The sequence below is a fragment of the Lynx canadensis genome, chromosome D1, assembly GCF_007474595.2.
Source record: "Lynx canadensis isolate LIC74 chromosome D1, mLynCan4.pri.v2, whole genome shotgun sequence".
Classification (NCBI taxonomy): Eukaryota; Metazoa; Chordata; class Mammalia; order Carnivora; family Felidae; genus Lynx; species Lynx canadensis.
This window is the reverse complement of record NC_044312.2, coordinates 104,842,733-104,861,694: the sequence shown is the minus strand read 5'-3', so window position 1 is coordinate 104,861,694 and position 18,962 is coordinate 104,842,733. Positions and strand designations below refer to the sequence as shown.

Here is an 18,962-nt window from a genome sequence, read left to right as displayed (position 1 = left end):
ACTTTTAGCTACAGTAACTAAAACAAAAAGATGAGGCAAATAACTAAAGTTATAAATGAAAGAGGACATTACTACCAATTTTATAGAAATAATAAAAGGATTGTAAGAGAGTACAATGAATAATTGGTTCCCCAAAACTTGGATAGCCTAAATGAAATGGATAAATGCCTGGAAACACACAGTCTATCTAGACTTACTCATAAAGAAACAGGAAATCTGAAGAGATCTATTACTAGAAAGAAGATTGAATGAATCATTGAAAACCTCTCAACAAAGAAAAGCCAAGGACCAGATAGCTTCACTGGTAAAATCTGCTAAACATTTAAAGAACAATTAACACCGATCCTTATCAAACTTTTCCAAAACATTCAATAGGAGGGAACACCCTGTAAGTCAATCCACAAGGTCAGCAATACCCTGATACCAAAGCCAGATAAAGACATGACAAGAAAACTGCAGAGCACTATCCCTTATAATTATTGATACAGATATCCTCAACAAAGAATTAACCAAATTCAACAGCATATTAAAAGGATTGTATACCATGACCAGGTCAGACTTATACCTACTATGTAAGGATAGTCCGACATATACGAATGGATCAATTAATATGCGACATTAACAAAATGATATAAAGAATCACATGTGATCATCTCAATTGATGCAGAAAAAGCATTTGACAAAGTGCAACATCCTTTCATGATAAAAAAAAATTCAGAAAGCTAGAAATAGAAGGAAACTACCTCAACATAATAAAAGCCAGATATAAAAAAATCCACAGCCAAAATGATACTCAATGGTAAAAGAATGAAACCTTTTCCTCTAAGATCAGGAACAAGGCAAGGATGCCTGCTTTTGCCACTTTTATTCAGCATAGAAATTGAAGTCCCGGTCAGAGCAATTTGGCAAGATAAAGAAATAAAAGGCATCCAAATTGGAAAGGAAGAAGTGAAATGATCTCTCTTCACAGATGACATGTTTTTATATGTAGAAAACCCTAACAATCACACACACACACACACACACACACACACACACGCACGCAACTGTTAGAACTAATAAATTCAGGAAAGTTGCAGGACACAGAATCAACACACAAAAATCAACTGCATTTCTATACACTAACCATGGACAATATGAAAAGGAAGTTAGGAAAATAATTCAGTTTATGAAAGCATTGAAATAATAAAAGATTTAAGCTTAAACTTAACCAAGGAGATGAGACATGCAACACTGAAAACTATCAAATATTGCTAAAGGAAATTGAAGATAACACAAGTAAATGGAAAGACATTCCATATTCATGGACTGGAAGACTTAGTACAGCTAAGATGTAAGTATTGAATAGAACCAACGCAATACTCAGATAAAGAAAGTGTGGTTTACACATACAATGGAATATTATTCAGCCTTAAAAAGAAAACAAATTTTGACGCATGGCTGCAACATAGGTGAGACCAAGACATCTTGTTAGGTGAAACAAGCCAGTAACAAAAGAACAACGTTGCATGATTCCACTTAAATGAGATTTTTACAATAATTCAGTTCCTAGACACAGGAAGTAGAGTAATCTTTGCCAGGGGCTGGGGATAGGTGGACACAGGGAGTTACTTTAGTAGGTACAGAGTTTCAGCTTCAAGTAGAAAAAGTTCTGGCGATGGATGGTGATAATTCTTGCACAATCCTGTGAGTGCACTTAAAGCTACTATACACTTAAAACTGGTTTAAATGGCAAATTATATCCTGTGAATATTTCGCCACAAAGGAAAAATGACAGAGTTCAATATGCTTACCAAAATTTCAACCACTCTCCTTGGATAAATGCTTTTTAGATTGTCGCAAGATCTTGTTCAATGTCTAGAGTTCTGAAAAAGTTGATTTTCAACATTTTTCCGGGGGGATCTCAGTGCTTTTAGAGAAGAGTGGGTTTTCAGATGTCCTCAATGGGAAATTCTGGAGGCAGTTGTCCCTCTACTATATTTTTGCTTTCTGTTGGTCTTGTTTATATTTGTTTATTTTATCTCCCTTCTTGCCTTTTTAGCTGATTAGAGCACATTTATCTTTTATCATTCACTTTTCTCATAATATTTTCCATTCTTTATTGAAAAAATTACACAACCCACTTCTTATCTTTATTGGTAACTCTTGATTTTTTTATCCTTACTTGAAATCTAAAGTTACTATCTTCACCCATCACCCAAATAAAACAAGGATGTTAGAAGACCAATTGTCATCATGCCAGTCCCAAGCTTTGATTTTTTGGGGGGTCCAGTATTTTATATTTTGTCCTTTGTTTAACCTAATGAGTTAGATATTGTAGTTCTTATTTTTGTACAAACAATATGGGTCCATGCATGTTTACCAGTTTCTTTGTTAACCATTCCTTCTCGTATCATGCAACATCCTTGTAATTCTGTACCTCTAATCTTTCACATCTCTTCTATTATGGCCATTTCCTTGTCTCTGTGGCTCCTGGGTCATTTTTCCAGATTTATCTAGTTTACTTATTCTCTTTTCAGTGGTCCATTGCTGTGTAACACATTTACCAAGTTGGTTTTGTTTTGTTTTGTTTTGTTTAACATCAACATTGTTTTCTTCCCATTTGAATTTGTCACATCACTTTTGCACTTTATCTGTGCTTTCTCATTTTTGTGACTCTGTTCTTATTTGACTATTTCATCCATAGTTATTACATCTTCTGTATCCGACTATCATAATATCTGAGGCACTTGGTGTTTCTCCTCACCAAAATCTCTTGGTCTTTGTGCACTTGGCGGGTCTTTGATTCTGATGATATACTCAGATGAATCTAATCTATAGGATTTCTTGGAGATTTCCATCAAGAATACTTGCTTCCTTCTTTGAGGACTCCTGTGTAAGAATTATTCAGACACCGATGGCTGTCTACAAAAGTGGCCTTTTGGTGTGTTTTCTCTGGTGTTCCCAACTTTGACTTCTCAGAACTATGCTTGCCCAGGGAAGCTGCAGCTGTCCGCAGGTGGCATTCATTCTCAGGATGCTAAACAAGAGTGTGTGTTTTATACCTCAGCGGGCTTCTTGTCTTTGAGAAGCGTACTCTGAAATCCGAGGCGTGGTGTCTTCCTGCTTTGATATTCTTTCTGCATTTGCCCCAAACTCATCCTCGTGCAAACTTCACTGTTTTTGACAATTACTTCGTCTGAGTTATGATCATTTTAGTTGTGTCCCAGTTTCAAAATGGAGTTCTGATTTTCTTTCTCTGTAGTACTTTTGGAAATCTTCTAGAACAGAAGAAGAAACAATGACTTTTGGGTTATATCCTCTGTTTTATTCTCCTTCATGTTACGTATTCCTTATGAGTTAATTAATTATTTGTTTCTGTCATCTTATTTGCAAGGTTTTTACTTTGCTTACTATTTTCTGATTTACTCTTTTGTACTGTTCATTGTACTGCTTTCCAGACTTTGAACATATGTCACTAAAACTAACTTAATGTTTTAAGTGATTAATCTTTATTTTCATTTGGACTTTTTTTCCCCTATCTGTTTCTGAAATGAACTCATTTGTTTTTCTTATTTCCACCAGGTTTTTTGCTAGATCACTAATAATGTATTTCCTTTGGCCTAGCATGTGTAAATAAGGTTAATAATGCTTTCCAGAGAAAATGTTCACTCTTTGACTTTGTGCTACAAATGAAAGAGCACACATGTCCCAATTTGAGACTTTTATGGAGCTTCAGGGAAGCATAAATGGTATCAAAATTGATGGTGGCTTTGCAAAGACTTAAGTTTCACTTCCCTCAAAATTTATGGATGTGAGCCATGCGACATCTGAATACGGATGCAAATGAATAAAGTGTTCAGGTGGTTTAAATGTTTTGCCACATAATCTGACTGGGATTACTATATTGAGGAGAGGAAGCAGCATAAGAGTGTTATGTTTGTGCTCTGAGTCTCAGAAAAATAATTTTATGTGCCCTTGCTATGCATTAGCAAATGAGGATTTAAAACATTTTAATGGGGGCAAGAGATTTAAATTCTCAGTGCGAAGGCTGTGATTTGGGATTGTAAATTCTCTCCACAAAGTCCAGAGTTTATAAAGTAGGATCCAAGATTAAATAAATCATATTTCGTAAAGATGCACCTGGAGAGAGTTTCCAGCTCAGAGAACGTAACTGTGCTCTGAGTCAAAAAGGGAGATTTTATAATACACAGGAACACAGTTTATTCCTATCATAAAATTTACCTTTCAAAGGAGAAATGGCTGACATCAAGGGGATATACAATAACAGGGACAGAGATAATAAGTGCGGACTCCATGTATCTGAGGGGCCCGCGTATTCACTTCAGTTCTCTCTGGATTTCCCTCTCTTCAGTGCTTTCTGGTATCTTGATGACACATGGCATTTCTCTCTCTCTTTTCTCTCTCTCTCTCTCTCTCTGTTTCTGTCCTTAAGGCGCTTCTTGTTCCTCTTTCCTGGCTGGCTCTTGCAAGAGCTACATTTTGCAAGGACACCTGGGTGACATAGTTGGTTAAGCATCCGATTTTTGGCTCAGGTCATGATCTTGTGGTTCATGAGTTCAAGCCCTGCGCTGGGCTCTGTGCTGGCAGCTCAGAGCCTGGAGCCTGCTTCAGATTCTGTGTCTCCCTCTCCCTCTGCCTCTGCCTCTGCCCCCTTTGCAGTGTGTCTCTGCCTCTGTCTCTCTCTCTCTCAAAGATAAATAAGCATTGGGGTACCTGTGTGGCTCAGTCGGTTAAGCGTCCCACTTCAGCTCAGGTCATGATCTAACAGATCGTGAGTTTGAGCCCCACTTTGGGCTCTCCCCGTCAGCGCAGGGCCTGCTTCGGATCCTCTGTCCTCCTCTCTTTCTGCCCTTCCCCCACTTGCGTTTTCTCTCTCTCTCTCTCAAAAATAAATGTAAAAAACATTTTAAAAAAAGTCCTTTGTAAAATAAATAAATAAGCATTAAAAAAAAAGAACAACATTTTGTAAAGATGTTCTAATAGCTGTATAATGCAGGAAGGGAATGTAGACCCCAGGTTATCCTGTCATTTCCAGGACCTCATCCTAAATTACATTTCTTACCGCAGCCCCTTTGCTGCCGCCGTGGCAACCATGCAATTAATGGAAGGGACCATATCAGAGGCTGGTCCTGGAGGGGACCAGCCGGAGCGGCCCGCTGTTATCCAGTCACATCTGTGGAAAAGGATGCCAGAGAAGTTTTTGAAGGGGGAGCCCAAAGTCCTTGGGGTAAGTCGGTTACAGATCTGGGAGAGGCCAGTCTGGTTGTAAACTCATAGCCGATGAGTTTTAATGCCAAATACTCTGTCCCATTAGCCTCGCAATACATCAGCCAGCCCTTGGGGCCTGGGTATATGATGTTCAGGCCCTATCACTCAAAAATGATATGATATTCTGTTATATCTTGCTTCTAATTTAGTTGTATTTAGAATATAGTGGCTTGGGATGGATTCTAGGGTGGTGCGTCATCTGTGATAACTTTAGCTTCAGCGGAGAGAGGCAGCAAAAAAAAAAAAAAAGAAAAAAAAAAGGCCACATGTCCGCCAGCTGGTGTCCACCCAGCACGTCTTCCTGATAGCTGATTGCCCCGCATTGTTACTATCTCTGGGGAATTTTCTTAACCTGCTCCTCAGAGGATGAAAATTCTTCAGCTCCCTCTGCCTTTCTGTCTGGAGTCTGGGGGCGGGGCGGTGTGCCTAAAAGAAATGGAGAGTTTAAGGAAAGACAGGTTAGTGCAGGTGGAAGGACAGTGAGTACAGGGGTTTATCTCTAGCCCCAGCTTTAAACCAAGGGGACAGAGTCATCACAACACACTTTGGATCCTTTTTATGCCGTGGGATGACCGTACTCCAGCACTTTGATTTTTAGAGCCCTGGACTCACTCGTGTCCTCAGGTCCTAGACACCGAGAAAGTATCACGTTGCACTTCTCTTTTTCTTCTCCTGTACACTCCTTCCTTCACATTATTTTCCCTTGCTCGAATAATTTTTAATTGCTTCCTGATTCCTGGGTCACTGCCGTCTGAGAGTGTAGTATGTAAAGGAGATCAACAGCTATGGTAGACTAGCAGCCCCGGGGGTCAGTAAAGCACCTCTGGGTAGGTCCTGGTACATTCTTTTTACCTTGAAAATGACCGAGGCAACTGGGATAGACATCCCAAGAAACTACTTGAGTAAATTAACATGTCCGTAGTTTTTTATAGGAAAGCAAAGCGACAGGGAAATATCATGACCATCTGACTGTTTCAGAAGACGGAGAAGAGGGGTGACCTGGTGGTCGGAAAGGGAGTGGTAGCTAATCAGTTTTTACTTGCTTCATCATTTCTAGGTCGTGCAGATCCTGATTGCCATGACGAACCTCAGCCTGGAAATAATAAAGATGAGTGCCACATTGCCATTTTCTGACACACATTCTGTTTCAGGGCTGGACGTGTACATAATTGGGAGGCCAGTGATGGTGAGTAGAGTACCTTTTGATATAGTTGGAGACAGCATAAAATAGTTGCTAACATCCTGAGCTTTGGAATCATATCCTAACCCTATTTTGTAGTTCTCTAACTTTGAAAAAGATATCTAATCTTCTTTTGACTGCATTTTCTCATATTTCGGGTAGGAATAATAACGTAAGACTCGTAGAGCCAGGCAGATTAAATATTTAATATGTATCAGGATATCACAGCAGCATGTAGCAAAAGACCCAAACCAGAATAGATTAAACACTGAAAGCACTGATTATTTCACAACAAGAAACCCAGTAGACTTTGGTGGATTTTTGGAGCATTGTAAAGTTTTACTCATCTATATTGTTCACATTCCTTGTTAAGTTTTTTTCTCTCAGAAACTTCATATATTTTTGCTATGCTAAATGAGGTTCTCTTATTAAATTTTATCTTTAAACACACAAATACATGCATATTTGTATATAATTTCTGTTTATAATGTTCTTCCCATGTGCCTTAACGAATTTTCCTAGCATTTATAGTTGTTTTTAACTGATACTCTTGGAGGTCTGCAGTATAACATATTCATATTTAACTAACAGTAATTGTAAACATTTTCCTCAAATATCTCTCTTATGTAGTTATTTTGGTTAATATACTAAGGAGAGTAATACATAACCATCTACATCGTTATCTTGATTTTGACTCTAATAGAGATGGCCCTAGTGTTTCCCTGTTAGCATGATAAAGACGTCTGATATTAGAGACAAATGTTCCATCATGTTATAGCAAATGAAGCTCTTCATGTTTTATAAATAATGGTTAAGTCAATAAGAATGTTGAATGATATAAAATGTCTTCACGTTGTAAACATAAATAACAATTAGCATGTGAATTTTCTCCTCGAATCTGTGTTTGTAAATTGTAATAATATGCAATATTAAAAAATCTGGACATTTGAAAGAATACCCCACGTAGTCATGATGCATCTCATATAATATGATGGACGATTCTCCCTGCTTTTTTTTTTTTTTTTCCAGAAGTGACTTAGTTTACCCTAACCATTTCCATGTCTTGGTACTGAGAAATGTTTGAAGAAATCTACCAAGCTGTTTCATTAGATCAGTCTTTTTTCTGGTATTAAGATACAATTTTTCGGAGCACCTAGGTGGCTCAGTCGGTTAAGCCTGTGACTTTGGCTCAGGTCATGATCTCACGGTCGTGAGTTCAAGCCCCGTGTCAGGCTCTGTGCTGACAGCTCAGAGCCTGGAGCCTGCTTCGGATTCTGTGTCTCCCTCTCTCTCTGCCCCTCCCCTGCTCTCTCTCTCTCTCTCTCTCTCTCTCTCAAAAATAAATAAACATTAAAAAAAAAGTTTAAGATACAATTTTTGAAACTCCTGAAATCAAATTTGGAAAGCAAACCCAGAAATTCAACAGTCAAATAGTTTAAGACAACAGGTCTAATCAACTTGATTCCAGCTGTTTTAGCTATATGGAAAATAATTACCCAAATGATGGAGCCACATGGAATAATATAATCAACATCTAATATGTAATTGAAAAACTTTCTTTGCTACCATTTTATTTACAACTTTTAATAGTCATATTTTAAGACAGAAGCTTTAGTTTCTCTTCTTTTATAATATTTCATTAAGTTCTGGTACCATACTAGGGTTCCTTCATGTCAGGAATTTAGAAACTTTCACTATGTTTCAAGGCCCTCAGTTTAAATACCATTGAAGGGGCTCCTGGGTGGCGCAGTCGGTTAAGCGTCTGACTTCAGCCAGGTCACAATCTCGCAGTCCGTGAGTTCGAGCCCCGTGTCGGGCTCTGGGCTGATGACTCAGAGCCTGGAGCCTGTTTCCGATTCTGTGTCTCCCTCTCTCTCTGCCCCTCCCCCGTTCATGCTCTGTCTCTCTCTGTCCCAAAAATAAATAAACGTTGAAAAAAAAAATTAAAAAAATAAAAAATAAAAAAATAAATACCATTGAAGAGAGACTTTTTTTGAAAGCCTTGATAAACTCTCCTGTGCATCCATCTGGTAAAATTTCTCTGTTGTTTCTGGGAAAAGAGGAGACTTATTTGCAGTCTCTGGTGTTTCTTCCAATATAATTGGTCTGTTTAACATATTTATCCCAGTTAGGGGTAAGTGTTAGTAAGTTGGGATTTCAAATTTTTGTTTAAAGGTTTTTTAACTGCATTTTTTTTCTCTTGTTACTAGTTTATTATTTCAGGGTCCTTGTCAGTTGTAGCAGGAATTAGAACTACAAAAGGTCTGGTGAGTAATATTTGCTTTCTTCATTTGTTTGTGTGTGTGTTTTTGTTCCAAAAGAGGGATTAACCAGGTATGTATTCTGCCCGAGTAGAAAATAGAGTTTGTTTGTTTTTTAAAAATCAAGAGAGATTATAAGTTTTACATAGCTGCATTGGTCTTCCAGAAATTATAATAAAAAAATGGCTGGTCATAAAATTTCTGATACGGGAAGGCAGTTGCTGAGAAACTCTTTATGAAAATAAAGAGAATTCCTAAAAAGGAATGTCAAAATGGGACCCATCAAACAGAGCCTGCACCTTGAGACTCAGCCCATAACAGTGGCACCACGTGCTGGTGTGGCAAAATATTTATTGACTTATTGATTAAAATGTGTATTCTGACTGTGTACAGAAAGGATTTTCTTTTGGTTTGTAGGGGAAGGAATTCACGTTAAGTCTGTTCAGTAAGGAAAAACAAATTTCAAACATAACTCTCATGCCAATATGCCTTTCACAAAGCCAATAAAAGGCAAAGGCCTAGATCTCAACCAATGTTTTTGCTGGCTAGAGACCATATTTGAGTTTTCTTTGCTCAAAGGATAAAGATCAGACGATGGAGCATGATCTGTATGGTTTTTCCAAATCTGACCTCGGTCTGTCTCCCTAGCATCTTGTCGAGCTGTAACTGTTAAAATCTCCCTCACGCTACAGCCACATTAAGCCTCTCATGCTTTCTTGGAGAAGTTTGGTTGTTCTAAGAAGCTTCCACAACTTCACCAAGAGAAGAGAATGTAGAAAAAGGAATGCAGAGCAGAGGGAGGTCGTCCACAGAAAGCGCAGAGGCGTCAGAGGCAAGCAGCATCTGGAAAAGAATGTGCAGCCAGGCACCTGACCTAGAGGGCCGTGGGAGTTGGGCGCAGACAGATCTGTCCAGCTGGCATGTGAAAAAGAGTTTATCTCCTGGGCCTAGGGGTTGTCTGAAGGATTCAAGCTTGGGAACAACAGAATCATATTTGTGTTTGGGCAGGAGACGACCTGAAAGGGCTTGTGTTTCAGGGAAGAAACAAGTGAGGAGACAGTCCAGTCATCAAGATAGAGAAGGGGGACCGGTGCAGGGGGGGCGGTGGGGGGGGGCGGGCAAGAAGTGATGTGTGCAACGTGGCTAATGGAAACACCCCCGTGGATACCGTTGGATTGTTGACTTGATTTTCCTTTCTTTCTAGATTCAAACTAGCCTAGGATTAAACATCTTCAGTTCTGTCTTGGCCGGAGTAGGGGTCCCCTTGGCTATCTCCTCCTTGGAAGACTTTCAAGCAGGTGTCTCTGCCTGCATCTTTTATCAGAGGTTGGAGAGTTGTTCCATGGCCATGGCCATTTTACTGGTGAGCACTTCCTCTCTTCCTGCGATACTGTAGGGGAAGCCAGGCACAGGAGCCCTGGCCCTGGCAAAAGTACCACACTGTATTTCCTAACTGATAAATGACTCACTTTGGGAAATTGGAAATGATTGAAGAATAGGGCCATCTTTTATTCAGAAGGCAGGCCCACATCTCATCTTTTTGTTGTTGTTGTTCCTTTCTGTTTAATTCGAAATCACCAATTCTGCAATCCACTGTAAAAAGGGAGCCCAGATGTCAATCCCTCTGTGTCCCCAGGGCTCCCTGATGGAGTTACCTGGTTCTCTAATAATAGAGTAAAATTGTCTTGAACATTATCCAATGAGTGGTGAATGATCTAGTACCCCTCCCCACCTCTCTGGATGCTCTTGAAAGATTATGCCCTTTGAGCCTCAATATCCCACTCCTGGAAAATTCTCAATTTCCACTCTGTATTTTACTACTTGGCTGTAGCACCTGCCCTCACTTAGGTATTATCGTAATGGCTCTGTTCTCCAAATTGCCGCTTCCTCCAGAGTGTGCGGGTTGTGAAGCAGTGGGCCACTGGGTAAGCACGGGGAGGGGGGCGCTATTGTGGCACAGCTGTGACCAAAATGCAATAGAATCTTTATTATTAAAAAGTCTAGGGGCACCTGGGTGGCTCAATCAATTAAGCGTCCAAATCTTGATTCCTGCTCAGGTCATGATCATGCAGTTTGGGAGCTCAAGCGCGGTGTGGGGCTCCAGGCTGACAGTGCAGAGCCTGCTTGGGATTCTCTCTCTCTCTCTCTCTCTCTCTCTCTCTCTCTCTCTCTCTCTTTCTCTCTCTCTCTCTCTCTCTCCCCCCCTCTATCTCTGTCTCTGTCTCTATCTCTATCTCTATCTCTATCTCTATCTCTATCTCTGTCTCTATCCCTCTGCCTTTCTCTCTCTCTCTCTCTCTCAATAAATAAATAAACTTAAAAAAAATTTTTTTAGGTCTAGTATTCATTCTCGGGACCACTGAATTCCTTTTGTCTCTCCTGCATGAGACCTTCCGGCCTTTCACTGTGCTGCCTCATCTCTCCCTCACTGACCCTTGTCTTCACCCACACGTGGAACCTCCGCATTCTTCCGAACTTATCCCGAATGCAGATCAGTTGCACTGCCTCCTCTAATCCTAGGTATATCCTGAGTGCCATCCAATCACACCAAAATAATCTCTTGAGTGTCTCTGCTAAACTAATTTCTACTCCTCTTAAGATTTCTAACAGCTCTTATGGAGTGCAAGTTTATTTCCTGCCGCTTCCTCAGAATCAGAGGGTTTCTTCCGAGAACTTAGATGCTTCCCCCCTAAGATCAGATGGTGAGAAGTTGACAAGGGCAAGATGAGATTCTGTGCCTTCCTGCCTCTGATGCCCCTGTTTGTATTTATATTCAAGTGTCCTCTCTCCTCCTCCTGAAGAAGAAGCCTACTTTCAGTTTCTGCAGTTCTCTCCACTTGAGGTCTACAAGGGCACAGTAGACGAGGACAAAATCTGGAATGGACCAGCTGCGTGGGGCTGGCTGCCTGGGTGTGGGACCCGCGCAGGCACAGGGGGCTTACCAGTTAGAAGAGTGACACACCTGGTTTACTGCTCTACTGTTGCCGTTGTAAAGTTCTTAATAATTTTTGAACAAGAGGCCCTATAAATAAAGTAGCTGGTTCTACCTTCTTCTCAATCACCTTCTCCCAGAGGCTGTCACGTATCCCTATTGTGTGAACACTTTTTCTGCCTGGCTTTACAGCAGAGCAAATCCATAAGGATTCCTGGAATCTGAAGTATCTGGTCTGTTCTTACCGGGGCACCTGCACAGTCATTCCACAGACCTGTGAGCCCATATTTTATGGTGGGTCCTACAGATGGCGCTCTGGGAGATGAAAGGGGACCAGGCTCCTACCAGTAGGAAGCTCCTTGGAGGAAAATATAGAAATACTGGAGAGCACAGAGCTCCTGGGTGGCTCAGTCGGTCAAACATCTGACTCTTTTTTTTTTTAACTTTTTTTTAATGTTTATTTTTGAGACAGAGAGAGATGGAGCATGAAGAGGGGAGGGTCAGAGAGAGAGGGAGACACAGAATCCAAGGCAGGCTCCAGGCTCTGAGCTGTCAGCACAGAGCCTGATGCGGGGCTTGAACTCACGGGCCGTGAGATCATGACCTGAGCCGAAGTCGGACGCCCAACCGACTGAGCCACCCAGGCGCCCCAAACATCTGACTCTTGATTTCAGCTCAGGTCATGATCTCACAGTTCGTGAGTTTGAACTCCGTGTCAGGCTCTGTTCTGACAGCGCAGAGACTGCTTGGGGGATCCTCTCTCTCTCAAAATAAATAAACATTAAAAAATGTTTTTAAAAGAAATAAACATTGGAAAGCAGCTAGAGGTTGATGAAGGCCCAAGGGCTTACTTTTGAATGTGATTCTAAGAAGAGTGGAAAAGTGAGCTCTTTGTAGGAAAGAGTAGAGCACACACTATCTGGAGTCATTAGGCAGAACAGTATGAAATTGCCAATGATCAACTCTGCTTGATCTAGAAAGACAGCGGCTTTATATGGCTCAAACTCATGTATTATATATATTTTAGCTACTTTTTGTTGGAAGTCCAGCCTGACTCTTTTTTTGAATATAAAGTTTTATTGGAACATAGCCACATCCATTTGATTGCATATTATCTGTGGCTGCTTTTGTACTATAACTGGAGAATTGAGTATTTGTAACAGAGACCTTATGGGCTGTAAAACCTAAAAGATGTGTTAGCTGGCCCCTTGTAGAAAGTTTGTCAATTCCTGGTCTACCCTACCAGATTGTAGCATCCTCAAGTTTAGGGAAATCATCTATTTATTTGCTATTCTGTCTTCTGTGCCTATGACAATTCCTGAAACATAGAGGCTACAATATGTTGAAGAGATGAGTAAATAGATAAGGAAATGACAAATGCAAATATTCTCAAGGCTCAGCTGAGTCTGTGTCACACTGTGTCACTGTGTCTGGATTCTTGGGTCTATTGACTTTAACACAAGAAGATAGGTACGATCCCTATCCATGGAGAGGAAAAGAATATTTAGACCAAACAATTCCAGGCATCCAATTCAGATTTTTAGGGTAGTAAGAGGACTACCTAGTGTTTCTCAAATCTGACCATATGTATTGGCTGAGGATAAGCCCAAAGCCAGTTCTCTGGGGAGATGGGTCACAGACTGACTAACTGGGTGTTCATTGTTAGGTTAGTTTCTTCTTGTCGCTGTAACAAACTACTGCCAATTTAGTGACCTGAGACAACATAAATTTACCATCATACAATTCTGGAAGTCAGAAGTTTGGAATGGTTCTCACTGGGTGAAAATCAAAGTGCTGGCAGGACTACATTCCTCTCTGGAAGCTGCGAGGGAGAATCTGTTTCCTTGCCTTTGCTGGCTACTCGAGGCTGCCTACATTCTGTGGCTTGTGGTCAAATCCTATCTTCGAAGCCAGCAGTGCAGCATCTTCAAATGTCTCTTGGACTTTGACTCTTTTGCCTCCCACTTCCACTTAGAAGGATTCTCTAACTATTTGGGGCCCACCCAGATAATCTCAGAATAATCCCTCCATCTCAAGGTCAGTTAATAACCAACCTTCATTTCATCTGCAAAGTTAATTCTGCCTGGCTATGTAACGAGACATCTCCAGAGCTTCTGGAGATGAAGATGTGGACCTCTTTGGTCTATTGATATTCTGTCCACAATTATGACTCTGCCTATAACTACCAAGACGGGAGATGATACTGTTGTGTCAACTCTATGGAACTTCTGGTGCTTGAAAGAACTAAGTTATCTTTATGCCCCTAACGCCTCCCCCGCCCCTTTAAATAGTTTTCCCATTCTGTACCCACAATAGCAGTGGAAGGTAGAGTGTAGGGAAAAGCGATTGTCTTATTAATGGAAAAACTGGAAGCATGAGTGGTACTCAACAGGCCAAGAATTGGCCAAGGGTATGGCTGCAATTAGGAGCCAGTTTTTCTGACCTCAGGCCAGTGCTTCTCTTTTGGCATTGTAATCAGATGGTCAGCGCTTGATTTATTTTCTTTTCTTTAAGTCTATTTATTTATTTTGAGAGAGAGAGAGAGAGCGCGTGCGAGCTAGGGAGGGCAGAGATAAAGGGAGACAGAGAGAATCCCAAGCAGGCTCCACACTGTCAGTGCCAAGTCTGATGCTGGGCTCGAACCTACAAACTGTGAAATCATGACCTGAGCCAAAACCAAGAGTCTGACGCTTAACCAACTGAGGCACTCAGGTACCCCAGACGGTCAGTGTTTTAAACTTGTCATCTCTGTTCCTCACGGTTCTTGGCTATGCATTTGTTCCTAGAGTCTGGATGCTGTGGTGCTCCTTTTAACCGTGCTTGAGTTCTTCGTTGCTCTGACCCTATCTGCCTTTGGATGCAAAGTCACCTGTTGTCATCCTGGCGGGGTGAGTATTAGGCTTCCCTTGAAGCTGTCTGTATTAGTTTCCTGTTGCTGTGTAATACATTACAGAAACGTAGAGGCTTAAACAGCACACATTTATTACTTCTCAGGTTCCATGGGTGACGAGCCTGGGCACACCTCAGCTGGCCCCCCTGCTCTGGGTCTGACAAGCCTGTAGTCAACAAGCGGGCTAGGGCTGCGGTCTCAGCAGACCCCTCTCATCCTCTTCCATGCTCCCATGACACAGTTTATTTCCTCTCAGCAGTGGAACTCACAACTCACTTCCACTTTGAGGCCAGCAAGAGAGTGAAAACCTCTGATGCCTTCAGTTCCTTTTAAAAAGTTCACATGATAAGGTCAAGTCTATCCAGAATAATGTCCTTCTTTTAATTGGAGAATAATTTTTTTAGTTTTTTTTAAGTTAATTTATTTTGAGAGAGACAGAGCAAGTGGGGGAGAAGCAGAGAGAAGGAGAGAGAGAGAGAGAGAGAGAGAGAGAGAGAGAGAGAATATCCCATGTAGGCTCCCCACTGTCAACTAAGAGCCCAATGCAGGGCTCAAACCCACGAACCTTGAGATCATGACCTGAGCCGAAATCAAGAGTTGGATGCTTAACTGACTGAGCCCCCCAGGTACCCCTGGTGTATAATTAACATACAGTGTTATGTTAGTTTCAGATGTACAGCTTAGCGATTTGACAGGTTCTATTCATTACTCAGTGCCCACCACAGGAAGTGTGGTCACCATCTGTCACCATACAAGGTTCTTACAATATAATGGATATATTCCCTAACTCTGCATCTTCGTGACTGATTTATAACTGGAAGTTTGTACCCCTTAATCCCCTTCGTCTATTTCGCCCGTCTCCCCACCCTCCTCCCCTCTGGCAACTACAAGTTTGTTCTCTGTGTTTAAGAATCTGGTTTTGGGGGCGCCTGGGTGGCGCAGTCGGTTAAGCGTCCGACTTCAGCCAGGTCACGATCTCACGGTCCGTGAGTTCGAGCCCCGCGTCGGGCTCTGGGCTGATGGCTCGGAGCCTGGAGCCTGTTTCTGATTCTGTGTCTCCCTCTCTCTCTGCCCCTCCCCCGTTCATTCTCTGTCTCTCTCTGTCCCAAAAATAAATAAACGTTGAAAAAAAAAAATTAAAAAAAAAAAATTAAAAAAAAAAAAAGAATCTGGTTTTGTGTTGTGTTTTAGATTCCACGTGGAAGGGAAATCGTATGGTCTTTGTCTTTCTCTGCCTTATTTCACTTCGCGTAACCATCCGTGTTGCTGCAAATGGCAGGACAGCATTCTTTTCTTATGGCTGAGCTGTGTTCCATCTATATACACATACGTACCCGTCTTGTTTATCCTTTTATTTATCAGTGGACGCTTGGGTTGCTTCTATGTCTTGGCTATTGCAAATAATGTTGCAGTAAACACATACCTTTACAAATTTGTGTTTTCGTGTTCTCTGGGTAAATACCCAATAGTGGAATTACCGGATGATATGGTAGTTCTATTTTTAATTTTTTGAGGAACCACCATACTATTTTCCACAGTGGCTGCACCGATTTACATTCCCACCAACAGCATACAAGGGTTCTCCTTTCTCCACATCCTTGTCAACACTTAATTCCTGTCGTTTTTCATTCTAGCCATTCTGACAGGTTTTTAGGTGATATCTCATTGTGGTTTTGACTTGCATTTTCCTGATACTTAGTGACGTTAAGCGTCTTTTCCTACGGGCTATCTGTATGTCTTCTTTGGCAAAATGTCCAAAGAATAATATCCTCTTTGATAAACTCAAAGTCAACTGATTGGTTACCTACTCACAGGAGTGACATCCCATTATACACAGGTCCCACCCATACACAAGGAGAGGGAGTCACACGAGGGCATGGGTCACTGGGTGTCATCTTAGCATCTTGCCTACCACAGTGAATAAAGAAAAGCTCATTTTCTCCATCCTCACTCCCACAAAGGGCTTCCTCTCTCAGTCCAGATCAGAGAGTACTTCACAATGGAGAGGACCCCAGAGAGTGCCAGGTTTCGACCCATTACCCCTATCATAGCAACCTTCCCTGGGCTACTGAAGAAAGTCACGCTTTCAAACTTTTCTACCAATGTGCACATATCTGCCCATCTCTTACCCTGAGACTGGCAGCAGATCTTCCTGGCCACTGAGCAGAAAGAACATCACGTGGAGAGAGGATTGGTACATGGGAAGAGAGAGAGAAAAGACCAAGAGGCACCAGGAAGAAAAGGAGAAGGATCCCTTCCATGAACTGAATTAAAATGCCAGGAGCTGCTCATTAATTTGATTACCCAAAGGCAAATCATAAGACAGTAATCACTTGGCGAGATTATTTCTCTCTTGCTCTTCTCCCCCATTTTGTGCCTCTTTACTTTCTTTTGGGGTTTCCATGCTTCACCACATCTCCTGCCCCACAGAAGAGAGATCGACTAACTCTGTGAGTGGACCTCTGCATGTCAAGGCCCTAGAAGTTAGGGTTTTCAGCAATTCGTAATGACTGCAATTTCATTAGGTGAAGCGTCTTATTTTCATTGACCAAAGCATTTGCACAAGGGAGCAAATGCTTTAGTGTCGTAATGTCTAGACCTGAGCTCCCTTCTGCTCCTGGAGTTACAGAGCTGGAAATGCTGCTCCCACAATTCTCTTGGTGTGGATCCGGAGGAGCAAGGTCTTTGAGGCATGTGATGCCTAAGTTTCGTCTCTTCCCGGTTCCATCCCACCCCGCACCCCTACACCCCCACACAATTTCACACTGAGTTTGTGGAAGAAAGACCAGCATTTTCCTCCGTTTCCTGATGATTCCTTCCATTCTGAGTCGGCGTAGTTTTTGAAATGATTGAGTCATGGCCAGCAAATCAGGATTTGGGTGTGTTGTTGCCATCATACATAAAGAACCTAATTTGGAAGAAGAGCACTAAATGTCCCTTAACACCTTGGTTTACTCCACTTGCTGGGCAGCATCATCCACTTACAGGGTCACTGTCAGCATCTCATGCCAAGAGCTATCAATGCATATTTTTCCAAGATCCAGTCTGATCTCCAGAATGCCAGAGAAACCCCACCAAGTTGATCTAGAGATGGAATCCAGAGAAGAGAGAGTAGGGTCTGACGATGATATGGCTACTTGGTTGACTCACTCACCTGCACCATTCTGATTGATTTCACAGGTTGTGTTGATTCTGCCATCGAATCCTCATGTGGCGGAAACAGCATCTCCCACACCATTTACAGAGGTCTGATGTCACCAACAGATCAACAGCAAAATGTTCCAGAAAACCTATCCTGCCAGTTGGGCAAGGACACCACTTGGGGAAGTACCAGAATCCAACTCTGATTCTGTATATATACAGAATGTATATATGTATATATATATTTCAGAATCATGTTCTCATTTTCCCCCAAGACCTCAACAACTCATTTACTGGCTCTTTATCAACAATAGCAGAAATTAAATAAATAAATCATGCATTTAATGAGTCACTGGTGCTTGAAAGTTTTTATCCATCTTCAAAACTTTAAAATTTTTTTTTCAACGTTTTTATTTATTTTTGGGACAGAGAGAGACAGAGCATGAACGGGGGAGGGGCAGAGAGAGAGGGAGACACAGAATCGGAAACAGGCTCCAGGCTCTGAGCCATCAGCCCAGAGCCTGACGCGGGGCTCGAACTCACGGACCGCGAGATCGTGACCTGGCTGAAGTCGGACGCTCAACCGACTGCGCCACCCAGGTGCCCCTCAAAACTTTAGATAAGGACATTAAGTTGGTAAGTTAGATTCAGCAGAAGGTCAAAAAGATATTGCTGAAATGAGGACTCCCTGAAGACTACATTTTTCTGCTTCCCTGGCCAACACTCCTCCTTCTGATTTAACTTTCTTCTCCTGCCTTTGGAAGTGCAAGGTGGGTTTTTTTTTTTAATGTTTATTTATTTATTTATTTTGAATGAGAGCACAGGCAGGGAGGGGCAGAGAGAGAGGGAGAGCAAGAATCCCAATCAGGTTCCGAGCCCCACGTGGGGCTTGAACTCACGAACGGTGAGATCATGCATGACCTGAGCTGAAACCAAGAGTTAGGTGCTAAACTGACCAAGCCACTAGGCACCCCATATATATGTTGATTTTTTAAATGACAGCTCCCTCCCTCATTTATCATTTTTTCTCCAATATTTCATTTACACTATACAGTTTTTGGTGCACAGCATTTATCCCCATTTGTTCTGATATCATGACCTGAATTTCCTCTAAAGAACCACCATTCCCTTACTCCCAGTTCATGCACAGGGTGAAGCTTACTCTACCCCCAACTTCTCCTAGATATGGGCAATGGCAGAATTACATCAGCCCTACTAAAGTGGCTGGTTCTGTAGTAGGTTAGTGACCTAAGAAAAACCAATTGTATAAACGACACATTTCCGATC

At 41.6% G+C, this 18,962-nt stretch overlaps 1 protein-coding gene across 1 annotated transcript in view; it reads left to right on the top strand.

The window, feature by feature from the left end:
- The window catches only part of LOC115526000 (membrane-spanning 4-domains subfamily A member 4A-like), a 64,180-nt gene extending 46,172 nt beyond the window's left edge, over positions 1-18,008 (top strand). The window contains exons 2-7 of the mRNA XM_032594896.1: positions 5,071-5,230; positions 6,329-6,457; positions 8,662-8,718; positions 9,917-10,075; positions 14,431-14,532; positions 17,715-18,008. Of these exons, the coding sequence (XP_032450787.1) occupies positions 5,071-5,230; positions 6,329-6,457; positions 8,662-8,718; positions 9,917-10,075; positions 14,431-14,532; positions 17,715-17,786 (679 nt within the window). The 3' untranslated portion in view covers positions 17,787-18,008. The remainder of the gene's footprint in view (positions 1-5,070; positions 5,231-6,328; positions 6,458-8,661; positions 8,719-9,916; positions 10,076-14,430; positions 14,533-17,714) is intronic.
- Positions 18,009-18,962: the final 954 nt, after the last annotated feature.